Source organism: Callorhinchus milii, unplaced genomic scaffold (genome assembly GCF_018977255.1).
Source record: "Callorhinchus milii isolate IMCB2004 unplaced genomic scaffold, IMCB_Cmil_1.0 Scaffold3, whole genome shotgun sequence".
Classification (NCBI taxonomy): domain Eukaryota; kingdom Metazoa; phylum Chordata; class Chondrichthyes; order Chimaeriformes; family Callorhinchidae; genus Callorhinchus; species Callorhinchus milii.
Window position 1 is genome coordinate 40,156,158 of NW_024704744.1, and position 23,707 is coordinate 40,179,864.

At 41.3% G+C, this 23,707-nt stretch overlaps 1 protein-coding gene across 2 annotated transcripts in view; it reads left to right on the forward strand.

Annotated features, from left to right (window-relative positions):
* Positions 1 to 23,707, forward strand: part of ascc3 (activating signal cointegrator 1 complex subunit 3) — a 339,566-nt gene that overhangs the window by 171,956 nt on the left and 143,903 nt on the right. For both annotated transcript variants that reach the window (XM_007899134.2, XM_007899135.2), the window contains exon 14: positions 9,795 to 9,929. In XM_007899134.2, the coding sequence (XP_007897325.1) occupies positions 9,795 to 9,929 (135 nt within the window). The remainder of the gene's footprint in view (positions 1 to 9,794; positions 9,930 to 23,707) is intronic.

Sequence of the window (23,707 nt, forward strand, 5' to 3'; positions counted from 1 at the left end):
AGGTGTAAACAATAAAACACAGTTTTGCTGAATAGGTTGAATTAAGCATCAGATCATTGGATAGCCTTTTAATATTGTATGAAAAGCTAGTTTTGAACTCATCCATCTCTTGGAATGATGATCAATTCTTTATTCTTTCTCACAAAGTGACTCTACAAAGCGACTCAACCTAACTCGGGGAGGTTATTTGTGTCATCTCTTATTTTTTCCCCTAGATTATTATGTTGTTTAACCTCTTGATGCCTGGTCACTGTTGCCAGTACGTTTTAACTCAATTTCCTTTGTTTTTGTTCAATGTTTTCCACTAAAAGATTACTTAGGTCTCAATTATTCCTTCTTCTCCTTTCGGTGATGCATAATTAGACACCTGAGTAAGACATTGATAATTGAGATTCCATTGTACATTAATTATATTATCCTTAGGTTTAGTTTACACCATAAAATAACCTCTTGTGTTATGGTCACTGTTCTTCAAGTGATTCCCCAGCCTCTAAATTCTCTGCCATCTAAAACTTATGATTAAAACAATTGAAATGTGGTTCTTCCCTGTCTCTCTTTGGTCACTGAATCCAAAATGAGTTGTAGACTATGCCATGAATTAATCTTGACTTTTTGAAAATCCTATGATTACTGCACTAGTAAGTTTAGAAGTAATCCTTGGTAGCTTAGGTGAGTGAGTGGAAATACAGCAGATGTAGTTTTATGTAGCAATATTGATATACGAACTGGGGTTTAAAAATCTGAATTAAATGGAGAAACTTTGGGTGGGTGGGGGTGTTGATGGATAAAGTAACTTAAAACTGTACAGTTGTAGATAACTACTGGAATGTCAGCCTAGGTAATAAAATAGTAAATCTTGTATTTGATATAGCGCCTTCTAGACGTCTTCGAGACATCTCAAACGCTTCACAGAATATACTGTAAAGGGAATTGACTGTATAATTTATGGGCGATTGGTTGGTTGATTGATTGGTTGGTTGATTGATTGATTGATTGATTCGAACAAACGAACCAACGAACTCCAAAGAGACTCTGCTTAGCTCCCTTCCCCTTTTTTGACTTCTAAATTACTTTTTTTTTCTTATTTGTCAGTGAAGTATGACAATCAGTAGCTAATTGCTAGATTAATTAAACCCTCTCAAGACTAACTTTTAGAACTACATCACTTTTAGACTATTTCCCACTGCGCCATGATATCTGGTGAGAAGTAATATTCATCCAAGTGAAAAATACAATATTTTTCATTCCCTCGTCTGTTGATTCAAGTGTTGAAATTACATAAAGAAATGGTTTGGTAAAATCTGAGGCATTCATTATAGTAGTGCCACCTAACAAGAAGTAAACTTACATGCAGTAACAAATGAGAAGAGGTTAGCAGCAGTATTCAGTTGCCCACAGGGGAATAGGGATTAGTTTTCACATAGAGAATATTATGAATGATTGCTTAAGTTACACTGTAATATAGGCCATGTTCTTACTGCTGCTTACATGAGAAACACATTTCTCTTCTTCAAATAGGAGAGTATTGGTGACCTTTTATGTATTTCAGTGAAAATCAGTCAATCAGGAACAATAAATACAGCAGTAACGATATATAGACAGATATACATGCATATATATTATATTCATAATATATTCGCTCATGTACTTAGGCATCAATTTTACAAATATTGTAATTGTGCCTACACCATTTGGAATGTATTCTTTTCAGATAAACCAAACCATGTTGGTTTTGTTTTAAGAGTATTTTGTACATTTGACTATAAACTTATTTTTGTGCCAGTTATTGCACAATGCACCTTGTGGTGCAGAATAATTTGAAGGGGAGTAAGTAAAATTGAGCTGAATAGCACGTTCTCTGTCTCTCCCCAATAATAACTTGCACTTGTATTTCATCAAAGATAATGTCTTGAAGTACTTAACAGAGATTGTGGGATCTCAAGCAGAATGAAAAACAGTAGAATAAGTGGCAAGAAATTAAAGGCGAATCACAGACGTAAGATTTTAGAATGGTTTTGAAAGCTGAGGAAGGGTGTGAGATGTGAGATTTTCCAGGTAAAGTGGCTGAACGTTCGCCTGCCAATAGTGGATGCAGGTGGCAGATGTACAGCAGGCCTGAGCGCTTTGAGATGTCTCGACAATGCTCTTTATCAAATGCAAGAATGATTATTGTTATTATTAAATTCAAATCGTTCTTCTGCAAGTTGACACTTGCTGCTTTTTGTTCGTTTATTTTCCTATATGCAGTGTCTCAATTCTTTAGAAATCTTGCAGCATCTTTGTGGAAGTCTTTATGGACTGATACTTCAGTTGCTTGGCTAAGCATTATAAATAGTCAACAACAACAACAACTTGGATTTATGTAGCGCCCTCCACGCCGGGCGGCATCCCAAACAGTGTTTAGTCCACACATGAACTCATCCAGTGGTTTAGTGGGTAAAGACCAGTGCAGTGCTCATAGTTTATGGTTTCAAAAGCCAACCTGTGCTGAGTTAACTGGAAAAGGGAAAACCAGTATGGAGTTTTGTTGCTGAGAACTGTCCAAATAACTACTGGAATGTACACATATGTCAATGAGACGTCAATGAGGGCAGCATCAAACTTGACTGTGATGCTTCTTCCTCTTCCCGATTGCCCCTCCCCCCACCAAACACACACATAACACATCAGGCTGAATAACCTACATAAACTCACCGTGAAGGCTAAAAGTAAAGAAAAGAGTCAAAGGCCTTCAGAACAGGTGAAGCGAGGTTTGGGGAGAAAATCAGAGGAGATATGCCAGATATGTGGAGTCCTGTAGCTCATTGGTTAAGAGCACTGGGTTCGATTCCCAGCAGGGCAAAATGTTGGGCAAGTTTCCTTACTCCACATGCCTCTGTTTAGTTAGCAGTAAGTAGGAACCCGGTTATTAGGCAATTGGCGGATCGCTTTTCCGGGGGTAATAATTCTTTAAAAAATAACAAATTGGTCACTTCAATCCACGACTGTTTGTGGGACGCTGCTGTAAGCAATCGGCTGCTGCCCACAAAATATACAGTCAATTCACTTTACAATACATTCTGTGAAACGCTTTGAGACGTCTCGAAGATGCGATTAGGCGCTATATCAAATGCAAGGATTATTATTGTTATATAAAATGAAACCTTCTGCAAAATAATAATGTGAAACCAAAACCTCCGAATTTGGGATATAGATTGCCTGTTAAAAAGTTGGTAGAAGTGTACATTGTGCATCCAATACACACTATGTGTCTAGTATAAGTGTTGAAGAGGTAATGCATTGGTTTTGGTATAAATATGTTAGCTGCGGAAGGCTTAAATGAAAAGAAAAAAATAAATGCTGTAAAATACTTATTTGTAAATAAGTTTGTAAAATAGACTTCCCATCAGCTGCCCTAAAGTCAAGTCACTGTATTACCATTTATCACAGACATTGTGAACCGGCAAAAAAGGTGCAGTTCTATTATTTCTTTTCTTCCGACTTCTGGTTAATTTAAATGTAGGTTTTTATAAATTCAGCATCTGAATATCATATAGATTCTGTATTCTTGGATATCATGTGCACTATTTTGCTTCCTGCCCATTATTTTGAACCTATAAAAAGATTGTGGTTTGTAAAAGAAATACAAATTGATATGATTCCTTTGGAAGTGAGGAAAACCACTACATACATATATATGTATATATATATACACACAATACATACATAAGCTGTGTGTTCTCAATCTACCCTTGTTTTAATGCAAATGCATGTGTTCAGCAGTTGAGACCTAACTGAATGCTCTCAAAGATCAAATTCTGCTTGAGTTTATACAGACAAACCTGTCTTCATCTATCTTTCAGGGGACTGAGTAAAAGTGGCTTTTACATAAGGGGGCCCTCTTGAGTAGTGATTCATTGGTGTGTGAACACAAAACAAACAAACAAAAGCAAAATTACATTTGTATCGCACCTTTCAAATCGGGAGGATGTCCCGAGGTGCTGGACAATCAGTGTTTCAGACCTGAACTGGGGGTCGGGATCGGGGATGGTGGAGAGCATGGGTGAAGGAGGGTGACTGAAGGCACGGTCGAAGAGGTAGGTCTTGAGACAGGTCTTGAAGGAGGCAGCACACACTGAAGAGGCTGTTCCAGGGTGGTTGTTAATGGAGGTAGTTGCTTAAACGGGTCTGATTGTACTTTATTCATTGTTTACTGTAGGAAATAAAGTATATATTCTCTGTTAATTGCTGTGTAATTTAACATTGCAAGATTACTAGTTTACACCCAAATCATGTTCATCATTTTAGTATGTACTCCTTGCCTATTTACCAGTCTTCAAATTTACTTACACTGTCTTATATTGGTTTAAGTGTTATTTAAAGGAGATCAATCTTGGCATTTTGATAGTGGTATTTATGATTGAAAATAAATGGGGGGAATATTTTTGAGGATAATAATCCTTGAGTTTCATACAGCGCCTCTCATCATTGAGATGTTTCACACACTTACAGGATTTACTGTGCAATGTAGTGACTGTGTATCAGTTGGCGATTGCAGCAGCCAATTTGCACACAACAATGACCATTCACTTTATGATGCCACAAACGACCATAAAGTGAATGACTAATTTTTATCTGCAGTATTGTTAACCAGGAAATTTTCCTGTGAATTAAGAAGTGTTTTGGGGTTTGCTTGTTTCTCGAATTTTGCATTATATTAATTGCTAAAAATTTACAGAGGATTTTTACTGATCCTGTGAAAATACGAACAGCTTTGTGAATTTTGGAAGTCACAGATTTCGTTTAAATATTAAAAAATTTCAAATACATTGCATATTAGGGCTGATACTGTTGAGATTTTTCTTTCACTTGTCTCAGAAGTGCAGTTCGATACTTCTGGTACCACCACAACATTTAATTGTGGCATCCTAAGCAAGACCATCTCCAAGTTGTGAACTTGCATAGATGCTTTAGGCACTTCATCAATTACAACACCCACACATTTTTTAAAAACAAATTCCATTAACAGTGCAACCTCTCATTCCACTATTCAATGCAACAAGCATTCGGTTCGAAGTACAGTTGATTGAACAATTAGTGTGCTAGGGACTGAGTTTCTGTTTATATTGGAGTGTAAATTGAAGTTTTGACTGTTAGCATATCTGACTTAATTATATTTTAAGTACTAAAAAGAACAGTGGTTGAAAGCCCCTGTTAAATATATTTTTTAATTAACCTCCAGCCTAAAGGTAGCTGTAAATTCAATCTGGGTTGCTTCCAGCATTTTTAAAAACATTCTTGTAAAATAATTCATTTGTGCATGCATTGAGTGACAAAAGCAGTATGATGCAGTCCTCCACGACTGTACTATTACACAAACAGAGCTGGTACAGTCTGTACTTGCCAGGCTCTATAATATGACAATCATTTATGAACTTATCTTAATCATTTCATCTCATAAATCATTGGAAAATTACAACTGGAAGGAATAAAAGCCAAAAGTTGTATGCATTAGGTAAATAGGCACCTACAAGGCAGATGATAATAGCAACACATTCTTAGGACTTAGATATTATTGTTGTGTGTATATGCATCATGGTAAAAGACATTGTGCTTCATAATATCACCTCAAATACTCATAGTACTGCTCTGTAATCTCTCCCTGCTTAACTGTTGTTGTAATGAGGTTTTTGATAAAAAGTATTTGATGTATTGACTAGTTAATACTGTATTCATTAGGAACAGCAAAAATTCATTAAAATCCATGTAAAGTTGAGATGTGCCTTCAAGGCAGAAATCATTTGATGTGCCTTGTGGGGTTATCTTTTCAATCATTGTCACTAAAACAGCACTATTTTTACCTTCTGCATCAGGATACTAATTGGAAAAAACTCATTTCCCTCCCTTTTCTATTAAAAGTTCAAGTGAAATCCAAATGGCTTTCAAACTCACCCATCCTCTCCTCCAACTTCAAATGTGACGAGACTTCCTCGGGTCCAAAATCGAGAGGATCCACATTGCTGCCTCTGCAAACTACCACCACCCATCCGGTGTCCACCCATCCCTCCATCCACATTTCTGAGCCCGTCTTTTCCTCTTCACTCTCCTCCATCATTTCCCAAATGAAGATCACCACCTGCTCCCTCAGCCCCATTCCTAGCCTTCTCCTGACCTCCCACTCCTTGCCCCCCTGTCCTTGTCTATCGGCACAGTTCCCATCCTCTTCAAAACAGCTGTCATCACCACATCCTGGCGTCCTGTAGCTCAGTGGTTAGAGTGCTCGTCTGCAAGCGAGTGACCTGGGTTCGATTCCCAGGCAGAGCAAAATGTTGGGCGAGTTTCCTTACTCCCTCACTCCTCTGTTTACCTAGCAGTAAGTAGGCACCTGTTTGTTACTTAATTCGCGAATCACCCTTCCAGGGGTAATAATTACTTAAAAAAAAAATTGGTCCCACACGACTGTTTGTGGGACACTGCTGTGTGCAATTGGCTGTCGCATTTCACCCACATAATACACAGTCAATTCACTTTATAGTATATTCTGTGAAGCGCTTTGAGATGTTTCGAAAACGTGATAAGGCGCTATATCAAATGCAAGGATTATTATTATTAACTTCAAGAAACCTTCCCTCGACCCATCCCTGTTTTCTACCATCCTTGCATTTGATATAGTGCCCTATCATGGAGTCTATTTTAAAACCACATCTGTGCCCTGACCCGTTCATCCTTCTCCCACCTCCACAAGATTGCTTGCCTCCGCCACTACCTCTCCCCTTGAGCCGCGAGCCCTTATGTATGCTTTTATTCGAGCCCACTCTCTGTGGCGCTCCTGGTAGTCTGGTTCCTGAGCCAGGTGGCTCCACAGTACTCCAAGGCACTGCTGATAAAGCACAGCCAGCCTAGCTCATCCAGCAGGACTTGGAAGGGCAGACCAGTCACTGGGGACACTCTGCAAGACAAACTGGTAGGGTGGTCTTACCTAGAAACCAGTGGAAAAGCTTGCCAGACAGTGCTCTCACTGTTTTAGCTGGTTTGACTCGAGCATGTTTCAGACACATGGCTGACCAAAAAAAAATCATGCTTTTATCACATCTAGGCTTGACAATGCCAACTCCAACTCTCTGCTTTCCAGACTTCTCAACTCTTCCCTCCATTAGCTGCAGACGATACAGAACTCTGCAGGTTGTGTCCTCTCCTGCACCAGGTTCTGCAAACCTATCACGCCATCCTTGCCCAACTCCACTGGCTCCCCCTCCCCCAGAGAATCTTTGTCTTCACTTTTAAAGCCCTCCAAGTCTTGTGACCTTTTAAATACCCTGTCAACTTGCCAGCTCCCTCCGCTCGGCAGCCACTGGCCTGCTTCACATCCCCCGCCCTACCCGCCCCACCATCGGCAATCGGGAGTTTCAGCCTTTCTTCACCCAATCTTTAGAACTCCATCCGAGAGTCCCTTCACCTCATCCTATCCTTCGCTTCCTTCAAGATCCTTACTGTTTGACCGCAGCTTTGTCATCTTCCCACCTCCACCCCATCCCCTCGGCCCCTCACCATTCCAAATCCAACATCCAGCTCAGATGCAAACCCTCGACTGTCCAGCACCTTGGGATGTTCTCCTTACGTGACACACACTTTATAAATGCAATTTGTTGTTGTAGTTGAGCTTGGACAATCTATCTGTTAGAATGATTACTCGTGTAAAATCTCAAACCGACATAATCAATGTCAATTTGTTCATCTATTGGAAATGCAGGTTCTTTCATTTGTCTGCAAACGTTTTAAAGGCCAAAAATCTACTATGCAGCAAAAGAAGTTGCACAGTTGGATAAATGGGCTTTTCAATGCAAATTAGCAGTCCTGAATTTGACTCTATGGAAAGAAAACTTTGTTCATTCTGAATAGGAAAGCTAAGTTTGAAAGCAGTGTATTTGCATATTTTCAGGAAAATTAATGTTCTGTTGATTTGAAACAAACCCCACAGTGTAATTACGTTTTTTTTATTCTGATTTCGAGATGGGTTGTGGTTTGAAAAAGATCTTGGGAGATTTATGCTTGGCTAGTTGTTTGTAATTAATGCTGCACAACAAATCATTTGTAACAGATTTAAAATAAAATCAAAAATCTATACAAACCGATCTAGCTATTCCATTAGTGCTACCACTAAATTGTTTACATCAGGTTCTTTTCAATTTATAGTAATCCTGTAAAATGCACAAAGCCTAGGAGGCTGATTTATTTTCCCAACAGGTGTTTGTACTAAATTCACGATCATGACATTGGACATATTGGATGTTGCTGTTTCATTTACTTTCAACATTTTCTGTTGATTTAAATGTTTTATTCAATTTTTAATCGCATTCTTAACTACATTTATTTCTCTACATACAAAAGCATTAGTCTAAGACCCAATGCTCTTAAAGGCTATATATTTAATTTTTAAAAAGGTCAGAAAATGATGGGTAGTTATACCTTCAGTATAAGATACTCGTACGTCAGCCTGGCTCAGTTAGTAGCACTGAAGGCTGAATAAGAAGGTTGTGGGTTCAAATATCACTTTGGGACTTTGAACTCGAATAGGTTGGGCTGACACTCCAGTGTAGTGCTGAGATATGCTACATTGTTGGAGGTGCCATCCTTCGGATGAGACATGAAAGCAAATTCCTATTTCCCTGTTCAAGTGGACTATTTGAAAACAGAAAGGAGTTTCTTCTGGCATCCTGGTTAATAATCCTCCAGATAAAATTGGTCATTCACTGCATGGCTGTTTGTGGGACATCGCTGGGCACAAATTGGATGCAAAATCCGCAGCCACTACACACTACAGTGGATCCTATGAAGCGCTTTGAGATGTCCTCCCAATGTGAAAGATGCTGTATCAAATGCAGGGATTATAATTATTATTATTGTGTGGAGTACATCTTACAGACATGAGGTCAAAAGTAAGCTAAATGGATTAAGCTGTAGTATCAAGAGATGCATGTTATGCAGTAATTTCAGTAGGGAACTGCTTGAAATTTACCCAAGGAATTTGTTACTCTGTGTTCCTGTGGATGTTACATGTAACCGTTGCTCCTTGGGTGTTTTAAGTGTTTATAGACAAAAAGAGACTTTTTGTTTTTGGATATTCTTCCTGAGTTTCACATCATTGCTCTAACTCATTCTCAAACCTTCTGTTCTGCCTTGCTGACTGACAAATGTGAGATTTTTTTCCAGGTTCTTAGTCACTACTTTCTCAACTTTCTGATTGTACAGTAGTTACTCTTCTTGGAGAGTTGTCAGAAGGGGCAGGACCCTCCAAAAGGCCAGTGTAGGTGTGAAAGGAATTCAATCCCAGGCAATCTATGCAATTGATGCAAATACATAGATTGGTTTAACCTTCGGGTATTCTCACATGGACTGAAGGAAGGGGACACAAGTAATGCTCTTGATATTGAAATTGATCATCGAATTATTTGGGTTTTGCTCCTGGTTTCTGCAAGTAGAGATAGCGAGAAAAAAACCTTGAGAATAACAAAAACAGAATTGCTGGAGGTTCACAGCAGGTCAATCAGTATCTAAAAGAGTGAGCTATGTTGACGATTCAAGCTTTGTCCTTTATCAGATTTCCAGTACAGGTATTTCTATTTTTGGTTCAGATTTCTATCTTTTTTTTTCTTTTTTATTATCTTGTATTATAGAATAACAAATAGGAAAATTCTTTGAGGAATAATTACTCATTGATTAAAAAAAATTATCTACTTATTACACAGAAAGAATGTAGGTAGAACTATATCTTGTCTCCTCTGTGGGCAACATTAATTTTTCTGTTTCTCTTCTAGGTGATGGTTTTCGTGCATGCAAGAAATTCTACTGTACGAACAGCCATGGCTCTTCAAGAGATGGCCAAAAACCGAGGTGAAATTATGTACTTTTTGCCGAAACATGGTCCTGACTACGGCTCTGCTGAAAAACAGGTATGCTCTATGGACATTAACCATTACTCAGTGGTGTTTTGTATGTTGAAAGGGTGGACTCATGTGACCTTACAAGTGTGAAGGTGTAGTTTACCTGATCTGATCCTGTTTTATTAAATACATTAATCTATAGATTTTAATGGACGTGGATGGTTAAAGAGATCTTATTTTATACTTAAAATATTGAACAGTAACAGAGGAAAGGAATGTCAACGACTTTGCATTCCTGAATGTTTAGTGTGCAACTTATACATTGTTTCACCTAGTAATTCAACTGACTATAGAACTGTAAGTGTGGTTCTGCACATTGGCCTATGCAAACTATTTGCAGCTATCAGGGAACGCCCAGCAATTCATGTTCCACAAGGAACAGTAAAATAACCACATTGATACGTCCAGTGCTGTGTCATTTCCCCCACAATATAAATTAAATACATTTCACATTGGGTATTCTGGTTATCACAGAATCACTTCCAGTTGAAGCAATTCTACAACAACAACAACTTGGATTTATATAGTGCCCTCCACGCCGTCTCAGAGCGCTTTACAGTTTAGGATCCCAGGACTGAGCCAGGGGGAGGGGTGGGAAGGTGACCAAAGGCGCGGTCGAAAAGAAAGGTCTTCAGCAGAGACCTGAAAATGGGAAGGGAGGGAGCGAGACGGAGGGAGTGAGGAAGGCAGTTCCAGAACCTTGGGGCATAGTGGCTGAAGGTACGGCCGCCGAGGGTGGAGCGGAGGACTCGGGGAACAAGTAGGAAGCCAGACCCGGAAGAACGAAGGCAACGGGTGCTGTTTTGAGGAGAGAGGAGGTCAGAGAGGTAGGGGGGTGCAGAGGAGTGCAGGGACTTGAATACGAGGGTGAGGATCTTGAAATCGATCCTCTCTGGGATAGAGAGCCAATGCAGTCTGGCAAGGACTGGGGTGATTGGGGAGCGGAGTTTGGTGTGGGTGAGAATGCAGGCGGCAGAGTTCTGAATGAGTTGGATTTTATGGATGGTAGTGGATGGGAGACCGGCGAGGAGGGCGTTGGAGTAGTCCAGCCGAGAGGTGACAAAGGGACCAGAGTTTCAGCGGCTTTTGGGGAGAGGTATTGGCGGAGATGGGCGATGCGATGGAGGTGGAAAAAGGCGGTGCTGGTAAGGCACCGGATGTGGGGGAGGAAGGATAATTGGGGGTCGAACCTGACGCCTAGGTTGCGTACAGGTTCGGAGAATTTTAGGGGGAGGTCGGGTAGGTGGAGGAGGTGAGAACCATGAGATTTTAGATGTTGACGAGAGCCGAAGAGTATGGCTTCCGTCTTGTCAATGTTCAGCTGAAGGCAGGTTGACAGAACATCAGGGGACTGGGGGTCGCAAAGAGAGGTGGAAAAGTAGAGTTGGGTGTCATCTGCATACATGTGGAAATATACCCCATGTCTGCGGATCACATCCCCAAGAGGGAGCATATAGATCAGAAAGAGGAGGGGGCCAAGGATGGATCCTTGGGGTACCCCACAGGTGACCGTGTGAGAGCGGAAGGAGAAGCCGTTTATGAAGATGTACTGCTGGCGGTTTGTGAGGTAGGACTCGAACCAGGTGAGTGCGGTCCCACTGAGGTGGATGATGGAGGAAAGGCAGTGGGGGAGTATGGCGTGATCGACTGTGTCGAAAGCGGCGCAGAGGTCCAGGAGGACGAACAGGCAGAGGGAGCCCTGGTCACAGATAGAGAAGATGTCTTTCGTGACTTTCACAAGCGCAGTCTCTCTACTGTGGGCAGGGCGGAAACCGGACTGGAAGGGTTCGAAGAGGGAGTGGGAGGAGTGGTGTCCACGGAGTTGGTTGCCCACAACCCATTCTAGAGCTTTTGAGAAGAAGGGCAGGTTAGAAATAGGGCGGTAATGGCTGTGGTTTGAGGGATCTAGGGAGGGTTTTTTCAGGAGGGGGTGATGACAGCAGTTTTTAGGGAGGCAGGGACTGATCTGGAGGAGAGGGACTGGTTGATGATGTCAGTCAGTAGTGGGCATTGGAGGGGGAGCTGTGTGACCAGTAAGTTGGTGGGGAGGGGGTCGAGGCAGGAAGTGGTGGGTCTCATGGAGGTGATGGTGGGTGAGAGGGAGGAGGGAGAGATGGGGAGGAAAGAGTGCAGAAAGGGGGTGGTGGTAGGAAAGATGATGAGGAAGGTGAGGGGGCAGAGAGGGCGTGGTGGTGGGTGACAAGAGGCAGGTGCATGAAGCTGCCTGGCGGATGTTGAGTATATTTGCAGAAAAGAAGTCCATGGCCTCCTCGCACTTGGCATTTGAAGTGAAGATTGAGGAGGCCTGAGGGGCGGTACGGAGGAGGTAGTGGGTGGTGGAAAAAAGGATTTGGGTATTGTTTTTGGCCTCCAAGATGATGTTGAAGTAAAAGGCCGTTTGTGCGTGTGTTAAAGAACGGCAGTAGCTGTGGAGATGTTCGAGCCACAGTTGGCGGTGAACTGTCAGACCAGTTTTCCGCCATCTGCGCTCGAGCAGACGGGTTTGGGTTTTTTGGCAGTGGAGATGGTTGTTGTACCAGGGGGATCGAGTGGGTTTGGAGATGGTCCTGGATTTTAGGGGGAAGAGGGAGTTGAAAGTGGAAGAGAGGCGATCATGGAGCAGCTGGACGGCTGCTTCAGGATCTCTGCGGGTGGAAGGCCAGACGGATAGGATGTCTGATGATGAGAGGGCCTTTGTGAATGTCTCAGGGGGTAGCCTTTCCCAAGGGCGCTTAGAGGAAGGTTGAGGGCTTGGTGGAGGAGAGAGGGATGTGAGAGAAGAAGGCGATGAAAAAGTGGTCCGAGATGGCCTTATCCACTATGCTAAGGTCGGAAATGTCAAGACCGTGGGTGATGATGAGGTCAAGTGCCTGACCACGGTTGTGGGTAGGTGAGTTTATATGTAGGGTAAGGTTAAGGGAGGAGAGGAGGGCAGTGAAATCAGCAGAAGTGGTGCAGGGGGAGTTTAGGTAGAGGTTGAAATCGCCCATTATGAGTAGGCACTCGGAGCAGAGGTACAGGGAAGAGAGGAGGGTGGAGATGTCTGTGCGGAAGGAGCTGGGGGGCTTCGGGGGACGGTAAACAAGGAGGATTTTCAAAGGGAGAGAGGAGTGGAAAAGGGTGAGGTGCTCGAAAGAGGGGAAGCAGCCAGAGGAGTAGGGGGTGAGGCCAAGGGAGGCTTTGGAGATGAGGGCCACCCCCCCACCACATTGGTTTGGATGGAGGGTGTGGTTGAAGGTGTAGCCTGAAGAGGAGGCTTCCACTAGGGGTATGGAGCATTGGGGGAGAGCCTAATATATATTATTCTAATATAAATGCAGCATTTAATCCCAGTACATGGAAGACTTTTGAGTCTTCATGTAAAAGTGTTTTTAAACAATTGATAAAAGAGTTGAAAAACCCAAAATGAAATTACATAAATCATCTTATGGCTCATGATCTTATGATCCAAATGACACATGGCTTTTCAAACTCCTCGCTTCTAAACAAAAGTTTTGGCAAATGATTTTTCATGCAGACATTGCCCTTTAAAAACACTGACTTTACATGCTTACAGAGAGGTTCAAGTCCCTGCATTTTATCACAAGGATAGTTCAGGATAGATTAATATTAACATTTGAGATGTATAGTGAGAGTCTTAAATAATGTTGTTTCCATTTATTTCAAAGGTTGGGTTAACAGCCTGATTTTTACCACCGTGTATGCAAAGTGCATACTTCAATCTATTATTGCTATGTTTATCTGTTTGTTACATCAGAGTTGTAAGCTTCACAGTGTATATTTGTATTTATACAGTACTTATCTACAATTTTATACAACTAGACCACATGTTGTCATCTTGGTTTCTTGGTATAATTAGCATACAGTTCTCCTTGTTTACACCAAGATGTACAATATATATAGAGGAATAACCTCTACCTCTTTGATCACACTTCAGGCATCTTTCCCCTCTCCATCCCGTTGGCCACTACCTCTTTGGCTCCCACACCAAGCTCAGGTGCTCAGCTAGCAATGTCAAGTTTTTCTGAGACGTCCTCTCGACATGAAAGGCACAATATAAATATAAATTGTATTGTACTGTAAATTAACGGCATATCTATTTTTTTGCTGTGCCTTACCCAAGACTATGTCTACAAGTTGCTGTGGATATTAATTCTTTCCATCAGAAACTAGAAATAAACAATACTTATGAGACATCCTAGTCGTGGGATGCCTTGGGATGTCCTCCCAATATGAATGGTGCTACATAATGTAAATTTGTAGTGTATGTTCAGTGCTAGAAGTCTACCTCATTTCTGATATGGAGTGGGTCCATAACCTGCCCATAACTCCCTTCTTTTATCGAATAGTGTCATGGGATCTTTACCTTCTACCTGAGCAGGCAGACAGGATCTCGGTTTAGTATCTCATCCAAAAGATGGCACCTCTGACAGTGCAATGCTCCCCAGCACTGCATTAAAATGTCAGCTTAGATTTTGAGCTACATATATTTAATCATAGAATGTAATTTCACAGAAATGGTGAACATAGTTTTATTTCTCTACTTGAGCCAACTAGTATAATTCCACTCTCCTCAAATACTTGGAAAAATATCATTGTACAATATTTTAACTGAAACCACTCTCCCTTCAAACTAAAAATTCCAGGTTCTTTGCCTCTTTCACTCACGCATTTGAATAGGCTTTTGTCTCTGTGGGATCAAATTTGTGGGCAATGTTAATAGGGTAATGTAATAATCTTTGATATAGCGTCTTACAAGTCAGGAGAAAACTCAAAGCACTTACATGATATACTGTTAAGAGAAATGACTGTATTTTGTATTCAAATCACGTAACCATGCAAAGCATGTGTAAAAGGAGAATTATAGGAATACTGGAGTCCTTTCCATTGTTTGTTAATTACAACGAAAAGCCTCTAATTAGATATTTATAAATGTGTTTACACATAGTTAGCACACTGCAAATTGGATTGCTGTGTGAACAACTTTAACTGTGTGAATGGCTTGGACCAGATCTTGCTCATCTCCTTCATTGGAATAAATGGCTTCTGTGAGCACCTGGTAAAGTTTTCTTGCAAAAGATAAAGAATGTGTTCACCTTCCAAATTAAGAGCTTGGTATCTAATAAAACTCAGATGGTTACTGAATAGATGGCCCATATATCTCTACAGGTCACAAGAAGGTTACGGGTGAAGAACTTCCCTCAGCACATTTGATCTCATACTTCGAGATTACCAAGTTCACAGTCTTCTCATTATAATATTACTCTCTTTATTAAATGAGTCCATTGCCCTGGATTTCATCATCCTTTCTGGTAACCCATCCCAGTTGTTCATTACACTTTGTATAAAGAAATATTTTGGGGTATTTGTTGTCATATATGAAAGTATTTGTCTTAGTTTACTTTATACTTCATATATACCTATATAAAGTGCCCCCCGAGACACAGTCTTCAAGCCTAGGAGCCTTAAACTATCTCATAGCTCATCTTTCATAACAATGGGAATTAGATTTGTGCTCCACATCTAGAGCCTGGGGAGCTCCCTTATGTTGCAGCAACTAATTCTGTAGATCAAAGCTCCAAATGTGCCAGGCTAGAATGCTAAGGCTTGAGCATGATTTCCAGAGATCGGAATTCAAATAAAATGGCTTTTGTTTCAGGATTACTTTAAAACGTGCTTGAGAATTAGACAACTGAGACAATGGACAATACAGATGTTGTGTATAGTAAAAAAAAATGTCATTTAATCTAAATTGACATAAAACATTTATTGCTATTAGATTAGACTTGACGCCTTAAATCTGGCTAAAACAAATCAATAGAAAATCTTGTCTTAAATGATCATATGTCCTAAGTGGCAGCTTCATTTAAATATAAGTGAATCAAACTTGCTTAAGCCTCCCTTTATAGAAAATCGATAATTTTAAAGACCCATTTCAAGTTGCTGGATGTAATCTAAAGTAAATTATTAAAACTGCCAAGGGCCCTCACATGAGCACCTGATTAAGCAGCAGGTGCTAAGTAAGTCTGGTACCCGGCGTTGGACTTGGACCTCGAGAACATCAAGATGGCTGGCACACCACAAGCTGTCGGCAGATGTCCATCAGATAATTGTTGAGGAAACTATGAGACTTCTGGCAACAGCTACTGAAAGAGGTTACCTGGAGTTCAAGTTCATAATCATGTTTGCACTTCCAGGACTGGGAAACTACTTTGATTGATTATCTCAGAGAGAAAAGCAGCTTCTGCTCTAGCTCCACACCTCCAACTGGTAGAACCATTGCTCGATGGGAAGGGATGTGTGTCCAAGCTGTAGGCAGGAAGATGGTGGCAATGCTCTCATACATTTCGTGCTGACCTGCAGTTGCCTACCAGGAAGCTCGCAGAGGGTTTCTAATACCTGCCATCCACCTTATGAGGGCTCAAACATGCGCTTGTCAGATGTCAAATGATCAATGAGTGAGAATCCTGAGGCATGGGGGTGGGAGGTCGGTGGGGGTTGTCTCCTTAGAGCTGAACTGGCTCCGAAGTGATGTGCTTAGCAATGGAATGTCAGAATCGAGTCAACAACAACAACAGCAAGATTAGACTTGTATAGCGCTTTTCATGTCGGGAGGATGTCCCAAGGCACTGGACAATGTACATCATTTCGGACCCTTGTTGATGATAGCTGATCCAGTCTAACTGATTACAAAATTACTGATGATAGCCCAATCAGTCTAGGTCATCAGCAGGATTTGGAAGGGCAGACCAGTCACTAGGGGCAGGGACTCTTCCCACTCGACTCCCGTTAACCCTGCAAACCAAAAGATCTAACAGGTAGGATGGTCCAAGCTGGACAAGCAATAGGAGAGCTTGCCTGCAAGTTATGTGGTTTTAGCTGGTTAGACTCACGCAGTCCCCCAACAAACACTCTGGGTTTCTAAGCCTTGACTCTTGCCAACGTGCACCTAATACTCCTGTGTTAGCAAAGCATGATGCATCCCTCCAGAAAGAGAATGCTCATTCCATTCCAATAAATATCTTGGGAATTTCCGTATATAGGTGGGATGCGTGGAAAGTTAATTCAATGAAGTTCTGACCTGTCCACACATACTGAATTACCAGCTGCATTGAAGTATGCATAAGCATTGTAGATTATTGATGAAATTGGATTTTATATGACTTATTCAAGTTTGTCTGCATATTAAATGTTGTAATCCTGACTGATTCAACTGAAGTGAGTGTTACTGTATACCATGTTGAACCAATCAAATGTAAGAATTGTTGTTATGAAGAATGATTCAACAGTGGATGCAAAATGGTTTTGAAACCAGCTTGATGTTCATTTGCACCATTTTTCCAGGTCAAAGGCAAATAATTATTTGAAGTACAATGACCAAGGATTCACAAGTGAGGTCAAGACCTGTAACTGAAAGTGTTTTTATAAACCACATAGTTAGGTTGGACTTTATTGTGAGGCATCCTGATGCTCAGAAATGGGACTTTCTATGTAACATGGTCTTATTCATCTTGGGTTTGATGACCAGTGCAATTTGAAGAAACAAAATAAAATGTGACATTTCTATGAAATATTAGCAGTTCAGGAAAGTCGAGATACGAAAAGATGAGAATGCCATTGTATTTTTCTGAAATTTATTTTATTATGACAACCCTTTCTCTCGTATGGTACCTCAAGTTATTTTTTCAAAACAAAGTAAATCTGTTCAAAATGGTATAGTGCAATTGCCTATTATGGCAAACCAAGATATTGAGTAAATTAGGAAATGCAGTACATTTTTATACTGAAAGAAAATGTGAAACTTACAGCAGTCATATTACAATGAAAAGTAGGTATAATATTAAAGCATCAGAGGAATATGTAATACATCCCTGCAGCTATGATGAGAATATTGATGTGTAATTTACATATTAATATTTTTTCTGCTCTGATGTTTCACAGAGGGCATCAGTGAAACCACAATGTGTTCAGTCTGATTTTTCCTGCCATTTCCTCATTTTTTAACTCCCCTTACAGCTGGATTTGAGATCATGACAGACAGCATTGCATTTAAACCTATACCAACATCATACTATACCAACACTATTTTTCTTTATCCATGCTGAGCTGCTTTTTAAAAAAAATCCCCATTCTAATGCTTCTCTTTCTACCTGTCCGCCTCCTTTTATTCCCCCTCCCAGTTGAATCTCTGTGACAATATTTCACTGAAAGTCTATTTTATGAAAACTGGGCCAAGAGGGATGGAAGGAGGAAACTGATTTGCTTTCACGAAAGAACTCATACAATCCCTTGCCATTCTGGGAATGTTGTTCCACGTGTACTTTCAAAACCGCATAACTGGGAGAGATAAGAAGGCATCTTAGTCCAAAGCAGCCTAACTCCAATGAGTTCTGCCTGAGGTGATGGTCAAGAAGAAATGGGGTATTGTGTTAGCCCTAGCAAGTAAGGTGTCCTCTCACGTCAGTAGACAATGGGTCAGTTTAGTTATCCATTTAATATTTAACGCATTGAATTTACCTGGATATGTGTGGTATTCTCTGGATGCCATTCTCATCTGTAAATCTATGAAGCCGAGCCCACAGGATTGGACGTCTGGTTCAAGAATTGTAGCCTTTGGCGTCCAGTTAGCAAATTTGTTAGGGAACAAAAGTCAGTGTTCCTTTAACCAACAGTGAACATCCTGTACCAGAAATCTAAATCCATGGGCTCAGCTTTACAGATTTCACTGTTGACAGCTGTGGTGGGGTAGGTGTCTGTGACACATACATAGGGGTACATTTGATGTGCTAAATATTGAATTGACCTCTGAATCAACCCCCATGTGCTACCAAATATCTCCCTTTTCTCTGGGACAGTATCACTCCATTTTAAAACTGCTGTCTTTACGCCACTTTTCAAAAAGAAAAACTAATTGGACCTCTCAAGCTAGATTCCCATCTCCAACTTGCTCTTCTCCAAAGTGTTGGAATGAGTTGTTGCCTTCTACTTTCATATCCCACCATTCCCTGAATCAATCCCTCTAATCTGGTTTCCATGACATTCACTATTCCCAGATACCTCTGCTCAAAGTCACCAATGACTTTCTCTGTCTACAAACAGGGCTCCCTATGTCTCCTTGTATTCCATGATCTTTCCTCCTTGACCTTTGATACTTAATCAGTCCATCCTTCACCACTCTCTCACCTCCCTGATTCACCTCAGAGGTTCTCTGCTTTCTCAGTTTCCTCCTAATTGTCCCAGCATCTCCATTTTGTCTCATCTAATAGTTTCTCCTCCTGCCCCTGCGTGTTCATGTAAGGCATTCCCCAGGGCTCTCTCTTTGGTCCTTTCCTTTTCATCTATTTACTCCCGTTTGGTGAGCCTGCATAGCAACCACTTCCATGGGTAAGCCAATTCTGCCTCTATCCTTGATTCCAGGATCACTGATGTTCTGATAAGACATTAAGCCCTGTGTTAGCCATAACTTTCTCCAGCTAAACATTGAAAAAACTGAAGTTATTCTGCTTAGCTCACTTCAGCATGACTCACATCAGTTGGTCTGAGTGTCCTCATTTCACCAATTGTTCACTCCAACTTGGGGAACCTGCGCAAAACTTCAGAGTCTTGTTCAACCCTCAGCTTTTCTTCGAACTTTCTTTTCCAGCTTTGAACAAGTCCACTTTCTTCTATCTGTCACTACCTCACCGCAAACTATTTGTCACTGCCTCACCACAAACACATATTGTGTATTACTTATTATTATTATTAATATTACTGTTTGTGGGACACTGCTGTGCGCAATTGGCTGCCGCATTTCGCCGACAAATATACAGTCAATTCACTTTACAGTCTATTCCATAAAGTGCTTTGAGACGTTTAGAAGACATGAAAAGTGCTATATCAAATGCAAGGATTATTATTATTATTACGGCTATCTGAGATCTCCTTAATGCAGACATGTAGATTTGAGATGATATATTGTGTATGTTCCTGCTCATATACATTGATGCAGGAAATTAGGACAATTTGGTTGGTGCCACTGTCAAAGCATGAAATATATTCTCTGACCTCACTTGAACTGATAATGCGCAAACTAAATTCCCCTTCAATGTTTCATTGTCAAGCGATATGTTTCTTCTGCTGAATTCCAGCAGCAGCATTTCCTGTTTGTTACCTGTGGGGTGAAAACTGAAATGGTATTTCTGGATTATATTTTCATATTATTTTAATGGCCTCAAATTTGCAAATACTTTTGTAGTTGACATTGATGTGCTACTTACTCACTTTCATACACTAAATCTGAACATCAAAATGATAATGAAAATAGTTGAACATATCATGAAATACACTTGTACATATAATCCTTATTAAAATTTGTACCGGTGTAACAGGAAATGAATCAATGTATAACTTTTTCACATGAATAGGTCTAATTTCTATTGAAATTTTTCTAGCAACATGAAACCAAATGGAATTCCAGTATTTATAAAGCCACAGAAAAAATATAGAATGCCATCAAATTTCTTTTAAAAATGGCAGTAGTAGATAGGGTGGCGCTGGCAGGGCAAGGAATGGGAAACTTGCCAGACATTGTTTGCAATAGAAAATTATGCAGTCCAACAGTACCCCAATGCATACTCTGGGGTAGCCAATTCTTGGTTCATGTCAACCTGCACCTGATACTTTCCGGAAACAGGTACTTTGGGTGTCTCCATCTGGGGAGAGAGTGCACACTCCAGTGAATAAATAGCCAGTTTTGCCTAGAGGATTATTGGCTTGAACACTTAGAATTCTCTTCTCTTTTTGACTAGACATGGGATCTTTAACACCCCACTGGAGAGGCAGATAGAACTTTGGTTTAACATCATATCCCAAGGACAGAAACCTTTATTGGAAAATGTTTGTTTGAAAACAACATTCAAGATGCTTTACTATCTTGACACCACTAACACCATATAGATCTCTTCCCCTTTTCTTAACCTTACTGATACTAATTGTGTTTTTGTGAGCTATTCAACACTTGTGTTAATAGTTCTAACATAAATCTTATTCGAATTCAAGATCCTCATCCTCACCTACAAGGCCATTCACGGCCTTGCTCCCTCCTACCTCTCCGACCTACTATCCCCCTACCTACCTGCCCGTACCCTCCATTCCTCTGGCTCCGGTCTGCTCCACATCCCCCGCCCCAACCGCCCTACCATCGGTGGCCGGGCCTTCAGCCTCTCAGCCCCTAGGCTCTGGAATTCCATCCCCCAGTGCCTTCGCCTTGCTTCTTCCCTTTCCTCCTTCAAGGCCGGTCTCAAGACCTTTCTCTTTGACCATGTCTTCAGCTCCCCTCTCGACTCTCTACCCCCTCCTCGCTCCCTCCCTTTCCTCCCCTCACCCTGACCATTTCCCCCCTGCTCGGGACCTGACCCAACTGTCCAGAGCCTTGGGACGTCCTCCTGACGTGAAAGGCGCTCTATAAATGGAATCTTGTTGTTGTTGTTGTTGTTATTCCATCTGTTAGATCATAAATTTGCAAAACTATAAAAATAATAATCCTTACATTTGATGTAGTGCCTTATCATGTTGTTGAGGAGTATAAAAGAGCTTAACAGGATATACTGTAAAGTGGATTGACTATGTATTTTGCAGACACGTATAATCTGACTGTTCTAACTACTTTCATGACGTGTCATTGCTTTTTATGATCAGTTACTGTTTGCATTTAGACATGTTCTAATGCAGCTGGACATCAGAGAATGAATGTTATGAACTAGATAAACTATCTAATTGTTGAGTATATTTACATTTCATTGCTTCTTATGGTTATACTGTCTGCACAATCCTCTGTTTTTATTTAATAGATGTATTGCAATTAATTATTGCCTTGAGGATTTTAGGTTTACACAGGATACATGATTGGTTATTGTGGATTGGCACTCCACCATTCAAACATCATTTGGCCAACAAACTATCCTAAACAAACAAACTAACCTCTCGCCCACAAAATTTACAGTCAATTCACTTAACAGTATTTTCTGTGAAGCGCTTTGAGACCTCTCCGCAATGTGATAAGGCGCTATATCAAATGCAAGGATTGTTACTATTATTAACAGAAAACCACTTTTCTCTTAGTCATCCATAAAACCCATTTGCCATCTTACTCTCAAAATATCTGCTTTCCAAAATCCCATGAAGGAAGAAGCCCTTCGGCCTATTTGATCTCATCTGTACAGTAAATCAACCCAAATGGCTTTCCATTACAACATTAAGCTGTTTCTTAGATTACTTCAGTGTGATACGCTCAATTACTCTTCCAGGTAAACTGTTCTGGCTGTTTCCTACCTTTTTCTGTAGGGGTAGGGAAGTGGGTCTCCTTGCAGCTGAACTGGCAACATGCTTGGCGACAAAATATCGGAATCGAGCCAGCCCACTGTGGTGGTCTTGGTAATCCGGTTCCTAAGCCAGGCGGGTCCGCAGTATTCCAGGGCACTGCTTATGACAGGATAGCCAGCCTGGCTATCAGCAGGAACTGGAAGGGCAGAACAGTCACTGAGGATAGGGAGTAATTCCACTCAGCTCCTGAGGATCTTGATTTCAAGATCCTCATCCTCACCTACAAGGCCATTCACGGCCTTGCTCCCTCCTACCTCTCCAACCTACTATCCCCCTACCTACCTGCCCGTGCCCTCCGTTCCTCTGGCTCCGGTCTGCTCCACGTCCCCCCCCCAACCGCCCTACCATCGGTGGTCGGGCCTTCAGCCTCTCAGCCCCCAGGCTCTGGAACTCCATCCCCCAGTGCCTTCGCCTTGCTTCCTCCCTTTCCTCCTTCAAGGCCGGTCTCAAAACCTTTCTCTTTGACCGTGCCTTCAGCTCCCCTCTCGACTCTCTTCCCCCTCCTCGCTCCCTCCCTTCCCTCCCCTCACCCTGACCATTTCCCCCCTCCTCGCTCCCTCCCTTCCCTCCCCTCACCCTGACCATTTCCCCCCTGCTCGGGTCATGACCCAACTGTGCAGCACCTTGGGACGTCCTCCTGACGTGAAAGGCGCTTTATAAATGGAATCTTGTTGTTGTTGTTGTTGTTGTTAACCCAGCAAGCCAAAGCCCCAGCAGGTAGGATGTTCCCAGCTGGACAAGCAGTGGAAAAGCTTGTCAGACAGCAATATCAATGGCAAGCTATGCAGTTTTAGCTTGTTAGACTCTAGCAGTACACCGACTAACACTCTGGGGTCCCCAAACCTTAGCTCTTACCAACCTGCGCCTGATAATTTCCGGAGTTAGGTAAGCAGGATGCGTCCGTCCAGAGAGAGAGTGCACATTCCATTCTAACAATCTATCTCTGGGATTTCCATGTGTAGATGGGATGCCTGAAAATCTCAACTTGGTTTGGATGCTCTTAAGCACGGTAATAAGTTTCCGCATGTGTCAAGACATATGGCTGAACAAAAAAAAATTCTGTATATAAATACTTCTAATATCTTCCTTCAAATTTCTCTTCTCAACCCTGAACATATGATCTCTTGCTTGACAGGAAAGAAGTTTTACTTTTTGTGCAAGTGGACATGGGATTTGCCCAATGAGGTCTAATTTATGGCTGTACCATATTTCTTAATTACAGACGTTTAACTGTCGAATCTCTAAAACATTGAGTTGAAGAATGCATGATTCGTATAAAGAAGTCTGTTTAGAAATATTTAAAATTAGTCTCCCAAATAATCAAAGAGGATCTCCATGTTACATCAAAATAGACGGATATCCTATTGGTCAGGTGTTGCTCCTCTTTGTAAATGGCTACCACTAGTAATACAGTAGAGTCAGTA